Source organism: Rattus norvegicus, chromosome 17 (genome assembly GCF_021556685.1).
Source record: "Rattus norvegicus strain SHRSP/BbbUtx chromosome 17, alternate assembly SHRSP_T2T, whole genome shotgun sequence".
NCBI lineage: Eukaryota > Metazoa > Chordata > Mammalia > Rodentia > Muridae > Rattus > Rattus norvegicus.
This window is the reverse complement of record NC_141550.1, coordinates 31,998,695-32,016,457: the sequence shown is the minus strand read 5'-3', so window position 1 is coordinate 32,016,457 and position 17,763 is coordinate 31,998,695. Positions and strand designations below refer to the sequence as shown.

The window sequence follows — 17,763 nt, the reverse complement described above, 5'->3', positions numbered from 1 at the left end:
AAAGGCTAAAATAAAATTAGATGCCTTTATTCCCTATATGCATTTACATTTATTTCCTGAAATTTATATTTATAGAAATGATGGGGAAAACACTACTCTCATAAAGGCTAAGTGATCTACATTTTTCAAAGAGCTAAACAGCAATTTCAGGTTTCCTAGACTCACCCTTAAACACCCGTCTAGCCACTGTGTCCTACACGGTAAGCCTCATAAGGTTTCAGCTGGGCTTTCAATCATTTCCCTGGTCTAGATTTAAGAATTTCTTTTAAAATATTATCTAGTTCACGATGATTAAAGTCAAATTCTCTTAAGCCTGGCAAAAATTCAAACTTGTGATTATGCTTAAAGAGGCTTGAAACCTACATGTTCAGCATCAATAAAGATTGAAAATCAAATCAATGGACAGAGAGCTCTATACAAGTTAACTCAAAATTCCCTAAACTAGTCAAAATAGCAAGACAGATGAGAAAAAGACATTTAAACTACTATGATGTGGTATACTATAATTTATTAAAAAGCTGAAAGAAGAAAAGGAATTCTAATCCTTGCCCTACTCCATTCTGAAACATATTTAAAGCCAGACAGAGAGAGCATATAACCACGGGTTACTATGCAATAAAATCAACTAGATGTCTAAATCAAACAGCATAAAAAGGGTGTGGGGGACAAAAGACCACAGTCAAAATTACAAAATTTGTCATTTCCTAGAAGTACCCTAAAATTTTATTTCAGTTTCATGATACTTACAACATCATAATAGTTTGAATTGTCTTCCCATGCATATTCATATTCTTCGCATGGCTGCAGAATCAGAACTAGAAGGACGCAATGGGGCTCCTGACTCTACTAGTTTTATGGCCTTCTTTATGAGATATGATCATGTAAAGTCTGCCCAGCATGACAGAGGGGGAAAAAAATCAACCATGCTGCCCAAGCACCTTACAAAGTGCTCAATATCAAATAGTCCCCAGGAAGGATAAAGGTTTGAGTTTTATATAGTACACACAGTGCCCTTCCAGACAGTCCTAGTACCTAGCACTGAGCCCTACTCTAGGTCATAGTGTAAGCTGATGAGTTTTGTGTAATCTAAAATGATGTCACCAGAGATTAAGACAAGATCCCTACCTCTAGGAAATCTTTACTAGGGTTCTGAGACGCAGCCACGTGATTTTTTTTCTTACGTTTTAATCTCAGTAAACAACCAGTGAAATGGTTCCCAATGTACTTTACAGACTAATGGAGAATCCATGGCATGTGCTTAATCCATTCTTTGACAAAATGCCAAAAAAAAGATATTAAAGTAATTTACATAGCTAAAAGTATAACCTAGTGGTCATATATGTCTTTGTTACACTTTAGTGAATAAAATAATCTTTTAACTAAATGACTGACAGCGGATGGTAATATGTCCTTCCTAAAGCTCTTATTTTCAATTATTTCAAACTTGGTCACTACACTTATAAAACCTGCATATATAAAAACTGGAAGCTACTGACATTCAGGAGTCCTATTCACTCAGTCATTCATTTCCATTTTCTCAGATGCAAAAGGCTATGTCCTAAGAAATATCTTATCCCTACTCCTACAGATCGCTTCTGAAACATCAGATCCCAATATCATCAGACTTCATATCCATGAAATTCCCTGCCCTAATCCAACCACGAGCTCCCTGTGTGATCTAGTCTACTTCCATGTGCTCTTGAAGAACCTGGAAAGCAGTTTCTGATCCTTCTCAACTATCAGCACCATTAGAATCTATCATTTTTTACTGAAGTTCAGTCAAAGAACTTACTGGGAAGCAATGGAAATGAAAATGCAAAATGAATTAGCAAAGTGATCCATAAAGGCAACATGCAGACTGAAGAGCTGACTGAGAGTGACCAGAGAGCACCCACACGTTAAGGCAGAGTACCCACCATAGGACAGCACTAATGCAGGACCCAATCCTCCAGACCTCTAGCATCCTTTCCTTCTCTTGTTTCTGTCACTGTAAAGAAACATTTTCCTCCTGTCATGATACAAACTAAATATTCCTAAGGGTCATATATCCTAGCACATCCCTATAACCCCAGTACTTAGGAAAATAGGAAGAGCGAGAATTCAAGATCGCCAGGGCCACACACAAAGACCCCGTGTGAAAAAGAACTACCCTTTGGTAGTCTTCCATGCCCACAACAGAAAAGAAATTGCCCTCCTTCTCAGTCAAACTTTCCAAGCAGAGCTAAGACCTGTTGTATTAACTCTACTCTGGCTGCTGTTTCCTTCACTCCCTGAAATCTCCAAATAACTTCATCAAAAGCAAAAGGTGTTTTTCGTGATGCTGTGTGAAACAGTTGTACCTGCAACTCCTCCATGGGGTATACCAACGAGGACTGAAAACAGGTGCTCAAATGGTTACCTGTACAGGAACAGTCAATCAGCATTATTCTCAAGTGCCAAAAGATGAATAACGCACATCACCATCAGCAGGTGAGTGAATAAACAAAACGTGGCATGTCTACCCATACAGGGGAATGCTGTTTAGCCATAAAAAGAAATGAAGTTCTGACCCACGTTACAGCACAAAAATCTAACTGCTATTTTCCTTTGTCAGCCACTATCATACTGGAACTTAATTCTTCAATGTGGCAGTATGGGAAATAGAGTTGAATTGGCAATGTCTGGGTAGTGGTGAAACAGCCTTTGTGATAGAAGAGTGACATCTTGATTTCAGGAGACTAATCCAGTTACTACAGGAGCATATTATTATAAACAAAGTTGAGCTTGCTCTGTTGCAGTGTGATCTCTCTTATCCATACAAGCCTACTCTTCTCAATAAATTAAAACAGCATTTGACCCGTACAAAATGTAAATCTTACATTTCCCAGTCTAAAACTGTGAACCAAAATAACTTTCCTTCCTTTAGAGATGTATCTGGTCTCGGGTCTTCTATAGCAATAGAAAACAAAACTCAACAAGCTTTTTATAATTTTTATAGTGATAGAAACTATACAGAAAGGCCAAATGTCACATAACCATTTGTATATTTCCAGCATGGAGAAATCCAGAGATAATAAGAATGAATAACACTTTGAAGTTATAGAAAATATTATGGAACTAGACAATAGTGGTTGTACAACATGATCATGATAAATATACTAAATGTCTCACTAATAGTAAATTTATGTTATTATATTTTTCACCTCTCCCCAAAACAAACCTCAAAGCACTCAGGCCTCCCTGGTTCTTTTTCACTACTCTCTTCTCCCCTTCTATCCCTTCCACTCACCTTCCCTTCTAGAGATAGCGTCTACATTCATGGCAATCCAGTTATCTTCTTGAGGAACATGGCCCTATGCTACATTTGGCAAAAAAGCTTCAACAATCATCCACATTGTAAATAATTGAGGTTATGCAAGCCACAGTTTCTGCTGTGGCTAGTCAACTCTGTGGAAAGTCAAACTATGGAAACAAACAGGTGTAGTAGCTATGCTCCAACACAACTATTGACAAAAAATGTGACAACTAGGTTTGGCCCAGAGGTTCCAGTTGTCAGATCCCCTCCAAAGCATGACACCTCCAATCCCAGGCCTCTTTCACCTAGTACACTTTTTCTCAAGTTTTATAGAGGTGACAGTAACTTCAGAGTATTCAACAAATACTATTCGGAACCTACCATATTCTAAGCACTGTGCTAAGAACACAGTAGTAAAACAGCCCTTATTCTCATGGACACTGACAGCCTAAGTTATTTGTGCCAGATATAAACACAAACACAAGGCAAAGCCTTTTGTCCCCTCTACAGACTCCCTCCACTGAATCCAGTGGGCAGGATTTCTTTTGATTCTCCCATCACAAACTTTTAGTACTCGTTCTTACAAGGACATCTCCTAAGGAAAAGCACTGGTCACTGTTGTTCTGCACCATCTTTTCAGAACCCTTTGATAGCCTTTAAATAGAGTTAATGTCTTTCTCTGGAGCAGAGATATTTCTGTTCTACCTAAAATAGTCTAGTTACTGTTTCCCTCAGGCAAAGTCTGGGCATGTTTACTAGCTGTCTGCTTCTTGTTGCTGTGATGAAACACCGTGACCTAAAGCAACATGGGAAGGAGGGGTTTATTTCATCCTATATCTTACAGTCTATCATGAAGGGAAGGCAGAGCAGGAAACTGCAGGCAGGAACTAAAGTACAACCGAGGAGGAATGCTGCTCACTGGCTTGCTCTTTAGGACTTGCTCGACCTGCTTTTATACGCAATCCAGGACCCCAGGCCAGGCTATGCCTTCCCACATTAATCAAGAAAACGCCCACAGACAGACTTCCCTACTGGCCAACCTGACTGAGGCAAATTCTCAACTGAGTTTCCTTCTCCCAAGATGACTCTAGTTTGTGTCAAGTTGACAAAAACTAAGCAGCACACTAGCGGGCTCCATGAAAAGATTAGTTTCCTAGTTGGTTATAGAAGCTCATTCCACTAATCCAAGACACACACGAACACTTGTTTCCACTAGTTCCACTAGTTCAAGACCAGTCTGGGAAACATACCAAGATCTCATACCAATAATAATCATAATCATTGAGTTTCCTAATCTCATATTTTCTCTATTGTGGTACAAAACCAAAGAACAGCAGCTTTCATCTAAGCTCAGCATGCCACCCTAAGAATCTTAGGAGCAAAGGAAGAGAATGCTATGAAAACAACTGTGCAGATATGAACTCATACTGCCTAAAGGGCCATAAGAAATAATGTCATTTGTCCCTGACCCTGACGTCTTCTGCAACCATGCAAGTTATCTTGTTAGTCTCCAAGTGTGGAAAAATACCAGAATTCCAACAACTCTTGACAACCAAGGTTCCTGTTACCTTTCTCCTTTGAACAACTCACTCAAGAGGAAGCTATTTGCATTTTGACCAATAGGTCTTTTCCAATCATGATTACATTTTGAAAGAGTCCACTATAAGTCTACAAAGAGATCTACATCTATGATCACTGAAAAATTCTACTGGCATTTGAATATACCTACAAAATTCCAATAGATAAAGAAGCGTATAAATATTGGGCTAATTAAGAAGGCTCAGTGGGTAAAAGTGCTTGTCACCAAACATGTCAATCTGAGCTCAACCCCAGGTCCCACAGGGCACAAGGAAAGATCCTACTCCTCCAAACTGCCCTCTGACCTCCAGAAATGAGTCACAGCTTACATGACACCACCAGCTATACAGTCATAAGAAAATGTTTAAAAAGAGAAAAATTATTTTATGAAAAACCAGTCAACCTAAGGGTGCATGCAAGAAACAGAAAATTATGTCTTAATTTAAAAAGAAACTGATGTGGCAAATAAGAGACTTTTTCACCCTGCATTAAGGAACATGTTTCTGTTAAATATAACCAAGCAATTCATTCAAACAACAATCAACCCTAATACACAAGCATTTATATCACACTTTAGAGGTAAATTTCCTATAGTTTATGGATATAAATATTTTCTAAAAGTATCTTTTTTTCAGCTTAAAGCCAAAACAATTAATATGAAGGTCTGAAAAAGGATTCCTGCCAAATTTACAAGTAGTACCTTTTTAAAAAGTATCATCTGAACAGTCCAGAGGAAAAAATAAGGTAAATACCATTCAGCAAAGAAAGTCTCTGTATATAAAATCTAACTCTAATTCTATAAGATACCCTTCTATAAAATTCAACACCAAAGTGATGTTCTAGAAAGCAGCATTTCAACAAGCAGATTTACAGGAACAGTTGAGCAGGTAAGTGACAGATTTGGCACAAGAACTGTTTATCAGTTTCACAAAAAAACAAAGTCTGTCTACACAGGGAGGGAGCGAGCCAAGAACACTAAGCCTCTGCTTTCAGCCCTCCAGGATTATCTTCAAGAACACCTCACTAACTTGTTCCACATGTGTTACACTCTCAGGAGCATCTCACTGGAGTTAAGCACTTTGCCTCCTTTTACCGTGGGAATGTGGACTTCCCAAAACGTCTCAAGGAAAGAATGAAAAGGTGACAAACTGAAAGCTAAAGAGGTCTCGGGCAATGCTGTGGCATTAGGAAAACATAAACAAAAAGACGAGGCAGGGAAAGAAGGCGGTGGAGGAAAATGATGTGTACTGACAAATCTTAAGGAAAATGCTAGCCAGATGCTAGAAAAGTAGGAGCCAGAGAACGTTCTGGAAGTTAAAGAAGATGCTGCTATTAGCTTTAGTTGTCAACTTGGAACCTGAAGTTACCTGAGGGTGTGTCAATTCGAGGACCTCTGTGGGGTTTTTTGTTTTGTTTTGATTTCTGATTGATGTGGACGAGCCCAACCTTCCTGTGGGGAGGGCCATTGCTAGGCAGGTGAGTCTTGGCCAAACAAGAAAAGTAACTGAATGTGAGCCTGGGAACAAGCCAATAAGCAGTGTTCTCCCACGGTTTCTGCTTCAGTGCCTCCTTGAGCTCCTGCCCTAGATTCCCTCAATGAGGTATTATAATCAGAAAGTATAAACCAAATACACTATTTCCTTCACAAGTTGCTTTTAATTATGGCTGTTAACATTAACACACACACACACACACACACACACACACACACACACACACACACACACCTCCACCACACCACCACAAAGCATTCTAGACAAGAGCAAGCCATCAGGGGCCCTCTTAAGGCTTCCATCTCTGACTGCTACACTCTGATATTGTCTAGGATGTTACAAGAAAGGGACCGTGATACATGATCACCATCATCCCAAAAATGAACTTTAAAATACCTTCCAGGTTATTTGAACTTAAGCCGTATGCTCTCACCTCAAATCCAAGGGAACCCAGTAATTCAACTATCCTCACAAAATCTGAACTAAGATTAAAATTAGCATTCCTCCCAGTGGCTGCATCTCTCTCTGGTCGTGGCAATGCCATCCGGGTAAGTCTCCAGAACTGTCTTAGGTCAATAAATCTTCCATTTCTAAGGTTCCTACATGCAGCTCACCACAAAACATTGCTGTACCCCATTCCCTTTCCTTTACAACTAGGCGTGTTCTCATCCTCCCCTTATAACACAATTCAAGAGCTGGCTTTCCTTGTCTTCATTCCTTCATTATTTTCAAATTTATCCTGCAAACTTCTTTCTAAAATGCATTTCCATCCTCTCAATCCTCCCTATCTTGGGAAATTTGAAAATGGTAAGATTTACCATTCCATAAAGTTTCTGCACTGTATGTATTACCATTATAATCAACATTTCTAGTCTGTAATCGGTTTATGATGTGTGTACATTTAATCTCATCTTAAAAATGAGGAAGTGAGCTCTTCCTGTAAGTGGCCAGAGGTGACCTGTGAAGATGGTTCACTACTCTCTTGACCCAGAAAACTCAAATGCAAATCAAGAGGTTCAAACCTTCATATTCACTTTAAGAACACCTAGGAAACTACCCAGGCCATCAAGGGTATGCATATCTAAAGGATGTCACTTTACAGAAGCAACCAGTGGCATTCCAGCAGTAAAATGGTGGAGTTGGTAGATGTGCCCAGGCCAAGAGTGGGGCTGGACACAGGGATGGTGGCCAAAAAAAGAGTGCTGGATTTTTGCTGCACATGCTTAAAAATGCAGAGAGTAATGCTGAGCTAAGGGTTCAGATGTAGATTCTCTATCATTGAACACAGCCAGGTGAACAAGGCACCTAAGATGCTCAGAGGAACCTACAGAGCTCATGACTGATTAACCCATACATGAGCTCCCCTGCCACATTGAGATGATCCTCACTGAGAAGGAACAGATTGTTCCAAAGCCAGAAGAGACATTTCACAGAAGAAAAAGATATCCCAGAAGAAACAAAAACTCATGGCACAGGAATAAATTCAGCATAAAACAAATGCAGATAAAGCAAAGGTCTTCTGGTGGTCTTTATAATCAGATTGTCTTAAATTACCTGTTAATAGCCCTGTTTGATAAGCCCTGTTGGGAGAGATGTGCTTAAACATGCAAAAGAACTTTTTATTAATTATGCAAAGACATAGACTGTTCACAACCACATGACTATGAAAAGTATGACTGACTTTTATTGAATTAGTGTTTACTGAGGCACTCTTATGCAGAAGACTATAGGTATAATAAAATCTGTTTCGTTCACAAACTATTGGGTACATGATAAAGTCTGCCTTGGAAAAGGAATTCTTAACAATTGGTTTCTAATTAAGCTATAACATAGCTTAGGATTTTTTTTTTTTTTTGCTTTTGTTTTTTTAGTAAGGGCAGTATTTTTATGTGTTGTGGTTGTTTTGTATAGTCCTGGCTGTCCTCAAACTTGTTTTGTAGACTGGTTGGCCTTACACTACACCCACCTGCCTCTACCTCCCAATTGCTGGGATTAAAGGCATCAACCCCCCCAAAAAATAGGGGGTGAAGGAATGAGGTAAGGAATGAAGTAAGGAAATGAAGAATCAAGGAGACCAACTGGATTGCTAGGAGCACTAGGGAGGTGATACACTTTGTTCATTGAACTTACTTTTGAAAGCAGCATTTGAGTTTAGATTTCAGCCAGAACCAGGACTCAGTTATATTTGCTGTATGTGTCTCTGACACGCTATTGCTTTTGCCATTAAGGCCTGCCTTTCTAGGCCTCACAACAACAGCAAAAAATTAGTTTTGGCCCATCAGTGAATGTGACCTTTTAACTATGTAATCACAAGATGGCAAGTCATCAATGTTAAAAATAAAATGAGAATAAAAATAGCAATATCTTCAACTATCTCTTTTTCTATGACTATTAAAATTATATAAACATTTGTTTGAACCTCAGGTTCATATACTTGAAAGGTTTTTTGTCGTTGTTGTTGTTGTTTTTCTTTTTGAGACAGGGTTTCTCTGTATATCCCTGGCTGTTTAGTTGAGAGACTTATTTTAGTAAATATTTATGGAGAAGTACTGTGTGCAAAATATTCCTGACTTATTCTAAAAAGAAAAATAAAGCAGCATACAGGTAATGCCTCAGTGGCACATCATGCAGTACCATGTTCCTGTAATCCATGTTCTCCTGAGGCACAAAACCACCTGTGCCCAAAAGCTAAAAGCTACTGGACAAACCCAGTAAGATCCTATCTTTACTTTTTTTGTAATTGTGTGTGTGTGTGTGTGTGTGTGTGTGTGTGTGTGTGTGTGTGTGTCTATATGGAGGTTTGTGCATTCAAGTGGCCCTCAGAGGCCAGAAAAAAAAATGTCAAATGTCCCAGAGCAGGTATTGGTGAGCTGCCTTGAGACCCATCCCCATAGCCCTTCATAATTAATTCTTTCTCAAGCATGGCATTTATAATCAGAAACTTCCTTGGTAAAAGATGTTCAATTCAGCCACGCCTGCTGATGTAAGTCAATGATCCCAGTCACTCGGGATGAAGAGGTGACAAAAAGATAGCAGCTCCAGGTCTGAGCCCAAGGCAATTTAGTGAGACCTGTCTTCTAAAAGAGAAAAGGGAAATGAACTTTCAGTGGGACACCTCAGTGGAGATGCTCAATTAACCTGTGGCCTTAATGATATTTTACATGATGTTTGAGGGCAAGTCTTCTTGTAATAGTAATTAATTTATCATTAACACAGCAATAAAAGTATTTATCTCACACCTACCCCATTAGTCTATCAACTCCTTGAAGATAAAGGCACATTTATTTACCACATCCCCATCACCTAGATCTGCGCACAGTACATCTCTATAAATACTTATTAAAATAAAGTTCTCAACTAAACAGCCAGGGATACACAGAGAAACCTTGTCTCACAAAGAAAAAAAAACCAAGCAAACAAAAAAAACCTTTCAACTATATGAACCTGTGGTTCAAACAAGTGTTTGTATATTTTGATATTCACAAAAAAAGAGGTAACAGGAATTTTGAAAATCCTTCACCACCTCCCCACAAAAACAACTACAAAACAAACAAGAACAACAACAACAACACACTCTTGGTTGATCTGTACAGAGATGAGCAGCTCAGATTTTTCATTCTAGCCTCACTAACAAATTCTAACTAAATAAAATTCTTATGTGATTTCTTCTTAGTTTACACACTTACATATAAATATAGTAAATAGTTCACTGGTTCTGTTTTTAAAATTCTCCCATTAGCCTTATGTTTGAAACTGATATTAAATGATTCTACTACTAAATATAATAATACCTGCTTTTTTTATTTTATAGAAAACTATAGTCAGCATATAGTGGTAAAGTCATAGCACTATAGACTTGGAATAGACTAGAATCACATGGCAACCTTTCACTTTACAAGCTAAGAACTAACTCAGGAAATGGTAAAGCCATACAATTAACTGGAATTAAAACCCAGCCTCTGACCCTCCATACACAGCATGTCAATTCATTACATGTAATGTAAAGAAATACAACAGTCTGATAAAAGCAGGACAGTGCTCAAGACATCCCTTTCATCTCCAATTATGACAAACCTTTCATCCAAGGACTGCAAATCCCAGCAAGGAAGATTTAGACTGGAAGTTATCTTATAAGAAGATAAGACAAGATCTGCTTTGGACGTTCAGTTCACAAGACACACTGAACCCAAGTTGGCTGGCCTAGCAGAACTCTGCATTCTTGTATTTGGTTCAAACACCAGAAAACGTTCCCTCCTGGCTATGTATTCCTCACTAAAAGTTAAGACTCACTGTCCATACCTTTCCATTCAGCTTCCTTTGCTAAAATGCAACAAAACCGTTATTGTTATCTGCAGAAAGGGATTCATTCTCAGAGTAAAGAAAGACTCCTACTATGCAGCAAACTGACTAAAAGTCATGTGGCCTACAAGTAGTTACACAGCAATTCAAGCCCAAGTTGGTCTAGAAACCTAACTCATTCTGCTCCATTCTGCAACTGTCTTCATAGTTAACTGTCAACATGTTCACACCAAAGAATTAACTGACATGACTCCAATGTCTGAACAATAAATGATCCCACAAATAAAATTAAATGGGTATATAATCCAATAAATGAGTTTGTTTATTTACTTACTATAATCCACCAATCTGTAAGTAATAAAGACTCTTAGAGGTTGGGAATGTAACTCATTCCATAAGAGTGCTTGCCCAGAATGCAGTCTGATTGGTGTGACAACTAGTATCACATAAACCACAGAGCAGGTATGCAGTGCATGCCTGAAATGCCAGTGCTGGGAAAGAGAAGTGGAAGTAGAGGCAGGAGGATCGGGAATTCTAGTTCATCCATGGTTACATAAGTTCAAGGCCAGCCTGGATTACACAAAACCCAATCTCAAAATAAAGACATCAAATATTTAAATTTGATATGTAATTTTACAGTTTCGCTATCTACCCTTGGAATGTCTTTACTAATACTAATGCTAAACCTAGTAGGAAGAAGAATTATTGAGATTAGTACTTAAAATATGACTTTGCAAACTGATTGAATAATCTTAACCTTTGTGCCCCTTAGGGTTAATAAGTAATTAATTCAATGAGTACTGCATTTTAAACAAAACGTAAAGCACTTGAACGGTGCCTGGCACAAAGTAAATGCTCAACAAACGTTGATTATTATACTCATATAGTCACTACTAGTAAATCAATACCATAAATGGAAACTATAAGCTGTTGTTGTCTGTTATAACCACAGTGCCTGACACATAGTTAACACTCAGTCATATATTGGACAGATTAATCATTATTGTAACACTTCTATAGTTAAGCATAGGATATCTGCACTAGAATGTAATCCCTTCTATAAGAAATGATAAATTAATCAAGAAAAGGACCCTAAATTGATGCTTAGCTACTTAAGAGAAAGAAGAAGTACTAAACTGTGAACAGGCCACATGCAAAGCTTAAAAGCAAGTGAACAGCATGGGGACTGCAACACTCCCATCATTAGATAAGTGGATGCAAGATGGCTGAGAACAATTTATAATGAGCACAAAATCAATCCCCTTCCATCCACCACACTGGATGCAGACATGAACACATGATCTCAGATCTCAGCACTCTCCAGATGTAAAATTCCACCAATAATGTACTTCCAAGGCATAGCCCAGATATTGGAGAAGCACATGAATTGGCTACTCCCAACCTCACTTCAGGACATAACTCTTCATTCCCAAAATAATAATAATGGATTTCATTATTGGCTACTGCTCTTGAGGGTCAATACTAAGAAGTTTACAGGTGGGAAAGGCTTCTTGCTGTCAGTTTTACCTCTTTACTTTTAGAGCCCTCAGAGAAAAACTGAGGAAAATGGTGGAGCTTCAGCATGCCTGTCAGGAGTCACAGTAAGTATTCCACTTCTCTGGCCTCCTTACAGCAGATTTCTGTACCAGCTGATCATCCAATGGGCATGCTCGCCCAGTGAGCATAAAAAGCACTTCTCAGATTTATAGCCATTTTTAAAACCAAACTATTAACACATGCAATCACTGCTGTAGTGGGTTGGTCTGATGCTGCTTGAATTCTAATGCTAAATACTGGTTCCTTAGATGTGGTTGACCCCAGTGAGCAGATCCTCATGTACTCAAACGATGCAATGTGAGCCTTCTCACCAATTTAACTGGTCAATAAAAGACCAGAGCCTGTGATTGGGCAGTAGAGGGAGAAAGGACTGGAGGGAGGGAGAAGAGGAAGAAGGAGGAGGAAGCCATAATGCACCAGAACTGTGTGGCCAGGAGAAACAGCAAGTAACAAGGGGCATCATATCTGGGAAGTAAGTCAGTATAGCCCTAGATCTGCCCAATCTAGGCAGAGGACTTACAAATAAAATACCTGGATTGTGTGTCTTTTATACAGACTTATTAGGTTTGTAAATTCATACTACACACAGCACTCAGGTAGCCGAAACAGGAAGATTGCTATGAATTTGAGGCCAGTTTAGGCTACATAGTGAATTACAGGTCTGCCTGCACTGCATAGTGAACCCTGTCATTTAAGAAATTTCTTGAGACCAGCAAACATAGTTTCTAAAATTAGGTACCATCTGGGGTCGTGTTTAGTCTTCTATAAGCGTTCTACTAAAGTTCATGACTCCTGAACCCTTGCCCAAATAATTACCTACCAAGCATCCAGAATGTTGACAGGTAAATAGTTTGCCTCACTCCTTGTATCAGATTTCTGCCAAGGAATCATCGCCAAATAATCTGGGTTTGCCCACACACCTAGTGATGGCTTATGTCTAACAATAAGGATTTAGGAGAGCCTGCGTCCAAGGATAGGCAAGAGGCAGAACCATAACAAACTGAGAAAGCTCCATCCCCAGCACTCCTCCCCCAGTACTAAAATGCACTGAGATACAGGAGCACATTAGATAGGCATACTGTGTGCTCTATAACCGAAGAAAGCCACTCAGAATCACAAGGACAGGTAAGACACTGTGGTGGTCTGAGTAACATTGGTCACCACAGGCTTATATATGTGAATGCTTAGTAGCCACAGACTGGCACTGTTTGAGAAGGATTAGGACATATAACCTTCTTGAAGGAAGTGTTTCCTCCCCCCGCCTCTCTCTCCTCTAGCACCACAACTGCCTACTGCCATGCTCCCTACCATGATGATGTTACAGTCCTCAGGTCATACCCCACCACTGAGGGAAGTCAGGGCAGGAACTAGAAACAGAAACTCAACAGAAACCATGGAGAAATGCTTAGCCTGCCTCCTTATACAACTCTAGACCAACTGTCTCAGGGGTAGCATCACTCCCACTGAGTCGGGCCTGCCCACATCAATTATAAATCAAGAAAATACCTTCAAGACTTGCCTACAAGCAATGTCATGGAGGCATTTTCCTCAGTTGAGATTTCTCTTCCCAAATAACTCTAGCTCATGTCAAGTTGACAAAAGCACAAGGGAATACTGTAATTTCTCTTACAATCATGTGTAATATTATTCTATGGGTGCTGGGGAAAACCAGAAGAAGAAGCTGAAAAGTAAGACTACAAATACATAGCCAACAAGATACCTTGCCTGTGCACACTACTCTCAAGTAGAATTTGGGGCCCACTTAAGACTTTCACATGAAACCCTATGTGCCATGGCAGGGCCACTTGAATCAACTCCCTACCCCAATGTAAGTGTACGTGACTTAATAAAGACAATGTAACAAAGTGACTTAGAGCAATGGCCTGTCTCTTGAAGATTGCAGTTCTGGCATTCATTAGGTATATGACTAAAAGGACACAATCATACATGACTAGGTATAAAAGCTTCCAGGGGAAACTACTGGGGAGAGGGCATAAGAACACTAACTTCCAGGCCTTCGTGGCCACTCAGTACCAGCAACCAGCCCAATACAAGTGACTCCTGTCCCTCGGGTGAGGATATATAGAATGACTACAGTGTGAGTAGCTTAATAAGTTCCCAGCCAATATTATTAAGCAAAAGTGTATACAACAAGCCATGGATCCTTAGATTAATGTCACAGTCCTTCAGGAGTCCTTGAAACTCAGGTTGGGAGTCACTATCCTAGAAAATAAGTCCGTGTAACAGCAGAGTGTTCTATTCATCAGCAAACAGCTGTAGCAGCTACAGAATGTGGTACTGTGTTGCGGGTACACCAGGAAGCCTAGGCAACTCAAGCAAGCACGGAAAGCATACAGAGGAGTGTCAGGGGGGTGATGTGTCAGGGAAGTGATGGGTGGTAGGTCAGAGCTCAAAGGGATCTAATTTTCAAATATGAGAGCAAAGCGGGTGTTTGGAGTTGGAAATAAAGTGAGAAACCAAACACTACTGGCCAGGAAGTGCTATGCTGAGTATAGTAGTACTTCAGGAGAATGCTTGCTGGGGGGAGGGGTGGTGGGCACTTCTAAGCCTTCCTTTCCATGCAGTATCTACCAGCAACAGTTTTCAACCATTAAGCAAGACTCTACTTCTAAGCTGCACTGATACAAAATGCTGGCCCCTTAGATTGATATAAGCCATACTAATATGGCACGCAACATCTTAACTAAATTTCTTGATAATACTAAATAAAAGTTTACTTTAGAGATTATATGAATGTAGTTAATATTTGAGCTTAAGAATCAGTCTGAAAACTTGGGGAAAGAGAGTCATCTGCAAGAGATGTCTAGCATTAGAAAAGAAAGACATGGGAGTGGGGGGGGAGGGGGGAGGGAGCAGGGCACCTCTGAGGAGTCCCTGACTTGATGCTTCATCCCCAACCTTGGATCCTTTTCCTACCCTTCTATCTTACTAGTTTGGAGACGTTTATTTATTGTAAGTACCTTAAACAAGACACAATGACAACTGACGCAATGACAACTGAAAGAATGATCAGTTCTAGAAACTGAAATAGTCTAATGTCTGAGGACTGTATATCTGCTCTTCTGTAAAACGAGAGAACTTTAAGACCACTTCCAATCCCAACAAGATACTTCCTACCTGTTGGGAAAGTCAAACTCCTACGCCTCAATTTCCATATCTTGAACTGGAAATAAGGACTTTGTTGTGGAAACTAATGACTCAGTATTAACTAAGTGGCTACGATATGCTAAGTATGCTGATGTGGGTCACATTAGCCTTATTATCATCTTTACCATCTCTGCTTTAGTATGATTTGACCACCATCAGATGCCCTGGGATACACACAAAACAGATGTCCTACAGCAATAAGGACATTACTTCAACTCCCCTAAATCTCACTCCACATAATTTGACAAAGCAGTGGTTGGCCCTGTTCAACATCTCTATGAGATGACTGTCATAATTAGTCATGCCCAGCATAGGACATGGGGTCCCAACATTCAAGACAGCACAGTCTAATTACTTCACCCAAGGAATTCGTGCCTTTGGAATTAGAAAAGCAGGTCTCACTTTGGGACTCCACGTACTGATATATCCCTCATCTCTTTTCTTCCCTGCACCAGGATATGCAAAGTATGAAATTCCTTCCAAGAGCTCACTTGGGTTCCAGGGCAGAAAAAGCCACAGTCAACCAGGGGACAGGTGGAACAGAGTGGTCCGGTGCGTAGCACCAGCTCACACCCCCAGCACGCTCAGAGAGCCACGCTGCTCGGGTTGAAGCTGTCCCATCCCGCGGCCGCTCACACCTTCCGGGACTCGTGGAGTGTAGTTCCCCGTGGCAGGGCGGCCCTGCGCAGGGAGGCGGTCCACGTGCCCCCGGGCTACAGGCCGTTCGTCCCCGCCCCGCACTCACCTGGCCAGTGATGCCGGTGATGAGAGCTACCTTCCTGAGCTTGCCCATCTCGCCATCCCCGGAGCCCGGGTATCTCCGGCAGCTAGCGGGAGCGTGGGCCATGTCGCTTCAGGCGGGTGAGCGTGCGACCGATAGGAAGGCGGAGTGGAACAAGCCGCGGGGGGGGGCAGGGACGAGGGTGCGTGCGCCAGTCGCTTCAAGGAGCTGCAGTGGCCACCACGGTCTGACAAGGCGCGCGGGAGGCCGGGCGTGGAGCGAGGGGCGGGACAGTTTAGCCGGGGCGGGCGGCGCGAGCCGGGCTGCGGCCTGGCTGGCGCCGCGTCACTCGCCCTAGCAGCGACGCGTCAGCAGCGCCCCCGACAGCCCCGCCCCCGCCGGGGTCTCCGCGCTGAGCCACGCCCTCTGGGGCGTGGCCTCAGGGCGCCGGCCCCTGGAAGAGGAAGGATGTAAGTCTGCCGTCTGAGTGGAGGATATGGCCTGCTTGGGCCTCGGTCTCCAGGAATCCTAAAATCGCCCTACGATGTCAGGAAGAATGACGGGCTGACCTTCTCAGTAGGAAAAGGCTCTGAAATCCAAATCTAGTCACCACAAGGCCAGGGTCATCGGCCTTATTAAATTTCTGGAAACCTGCTTCAGTGTCTTTGTGAGAAGTCAGTTTACATTTCTTGAGGGTACTCGAGTTTCAAGGCTACTCTAACCTGTGAATCTTCTGGCAGTTTGCTAATGTTTGGAACTAGTTTGGAAGTTCCCAACAATTCCATTCAAGGAACAGTATTTACTTGGATGGCTGGAAGTTTCTGGCCCTACCCACATCCTGCATAAAGAAACAATTGACAAAAATGCACAGGTCAGTAAAAGCTGTACCAGACAAATTTCATGAAGTGGGGTTGATGTAGTCTTTGAATTTGCTTCTGTTTAATAGATGCACACTGACTGAGAAAGGCTGGCAAAGGACTCAGACATAGAAGGGTGAGGGGAAGAAACACACACACACACACACACACACACACACACACACTCTAGTGCTTATCTCTCCAATAAACATCCTCAGATCGTCTTTCCAGTTGCAAACTGAGTTACCAGGACAAGGCCTAGTAGAACTTTCTAGATATGATACAAATCTGGAGTTCCAAGATCAGGGTGCCCAAACTCCTCAGAAACATTCCAAACTTATATTCCAAACCATAAGCTTATATGGTTTAATATTTTGCCTTTCCTCTACTGCATTCTATATGGAAAATAAGACCCAGAAGTTGGTAAAAATATATTCAATTAAAGCAAGAAATGTCTAAAACTCTAGATGATCTTTAACAGCTAATTTGGTTTTATGTAAATATATTGTAATGCAAAGATAAATAATTCAGGAAAAAAAATGAATACTTAGGAAGGATATGTCCCATTTGTCCTGTAGGTCTGACACCTCATGTCATACTAATGAATACTAGGAATTCATCTGTCTAGTAAAAAATGTAACAAAAAAATTCATAAAAATCAAACATGTATAGGATGTCCTGAGATATGGCTTGGTGGTAAAGCACTTGCCTAAAGGGTGAGACTCTGGGTTTGATTCCCCAATAGTACAAAGTAAATAAATAAAACCAATATTTTTTAGAGCCTGAAAATGCTCAAAATAGTAATGAAAATATTTA

The 17,763-nt window shown here is 40.8% G+C and overlaps 1 protein-coding gene across 2 annotated transcripts in view; it reads right to left on the bottom strand.

The window, feature by feature from the left end:
* Positions 1-16,342, bottom strand: part of Gmds (GDP-mannose 4, 6-dehydratase) — a 526,562-nt gene extending 510,220 nt beyond the window's left edge. The window contains exon 1 of one of the 2 annotated variants that reach the window (XM_087590059.1): positions 16,115-16,342. In XM_087590059.1, the coding sequence (XP_087446185.1) occupies positions 16,115-16,216 (102 nt within the window). In that variant the 5' untranslated portion in view covers positions 16,217-16,342. The remainder of the gene's footprint in view (positions 1-16,114) is intronic. The other variant, NM_001039606.1, reaches the window with a different exon arrangement.
* Between the last annotated feature and the right edge of the window lie 1,421 nt (positions 16,343-17,763).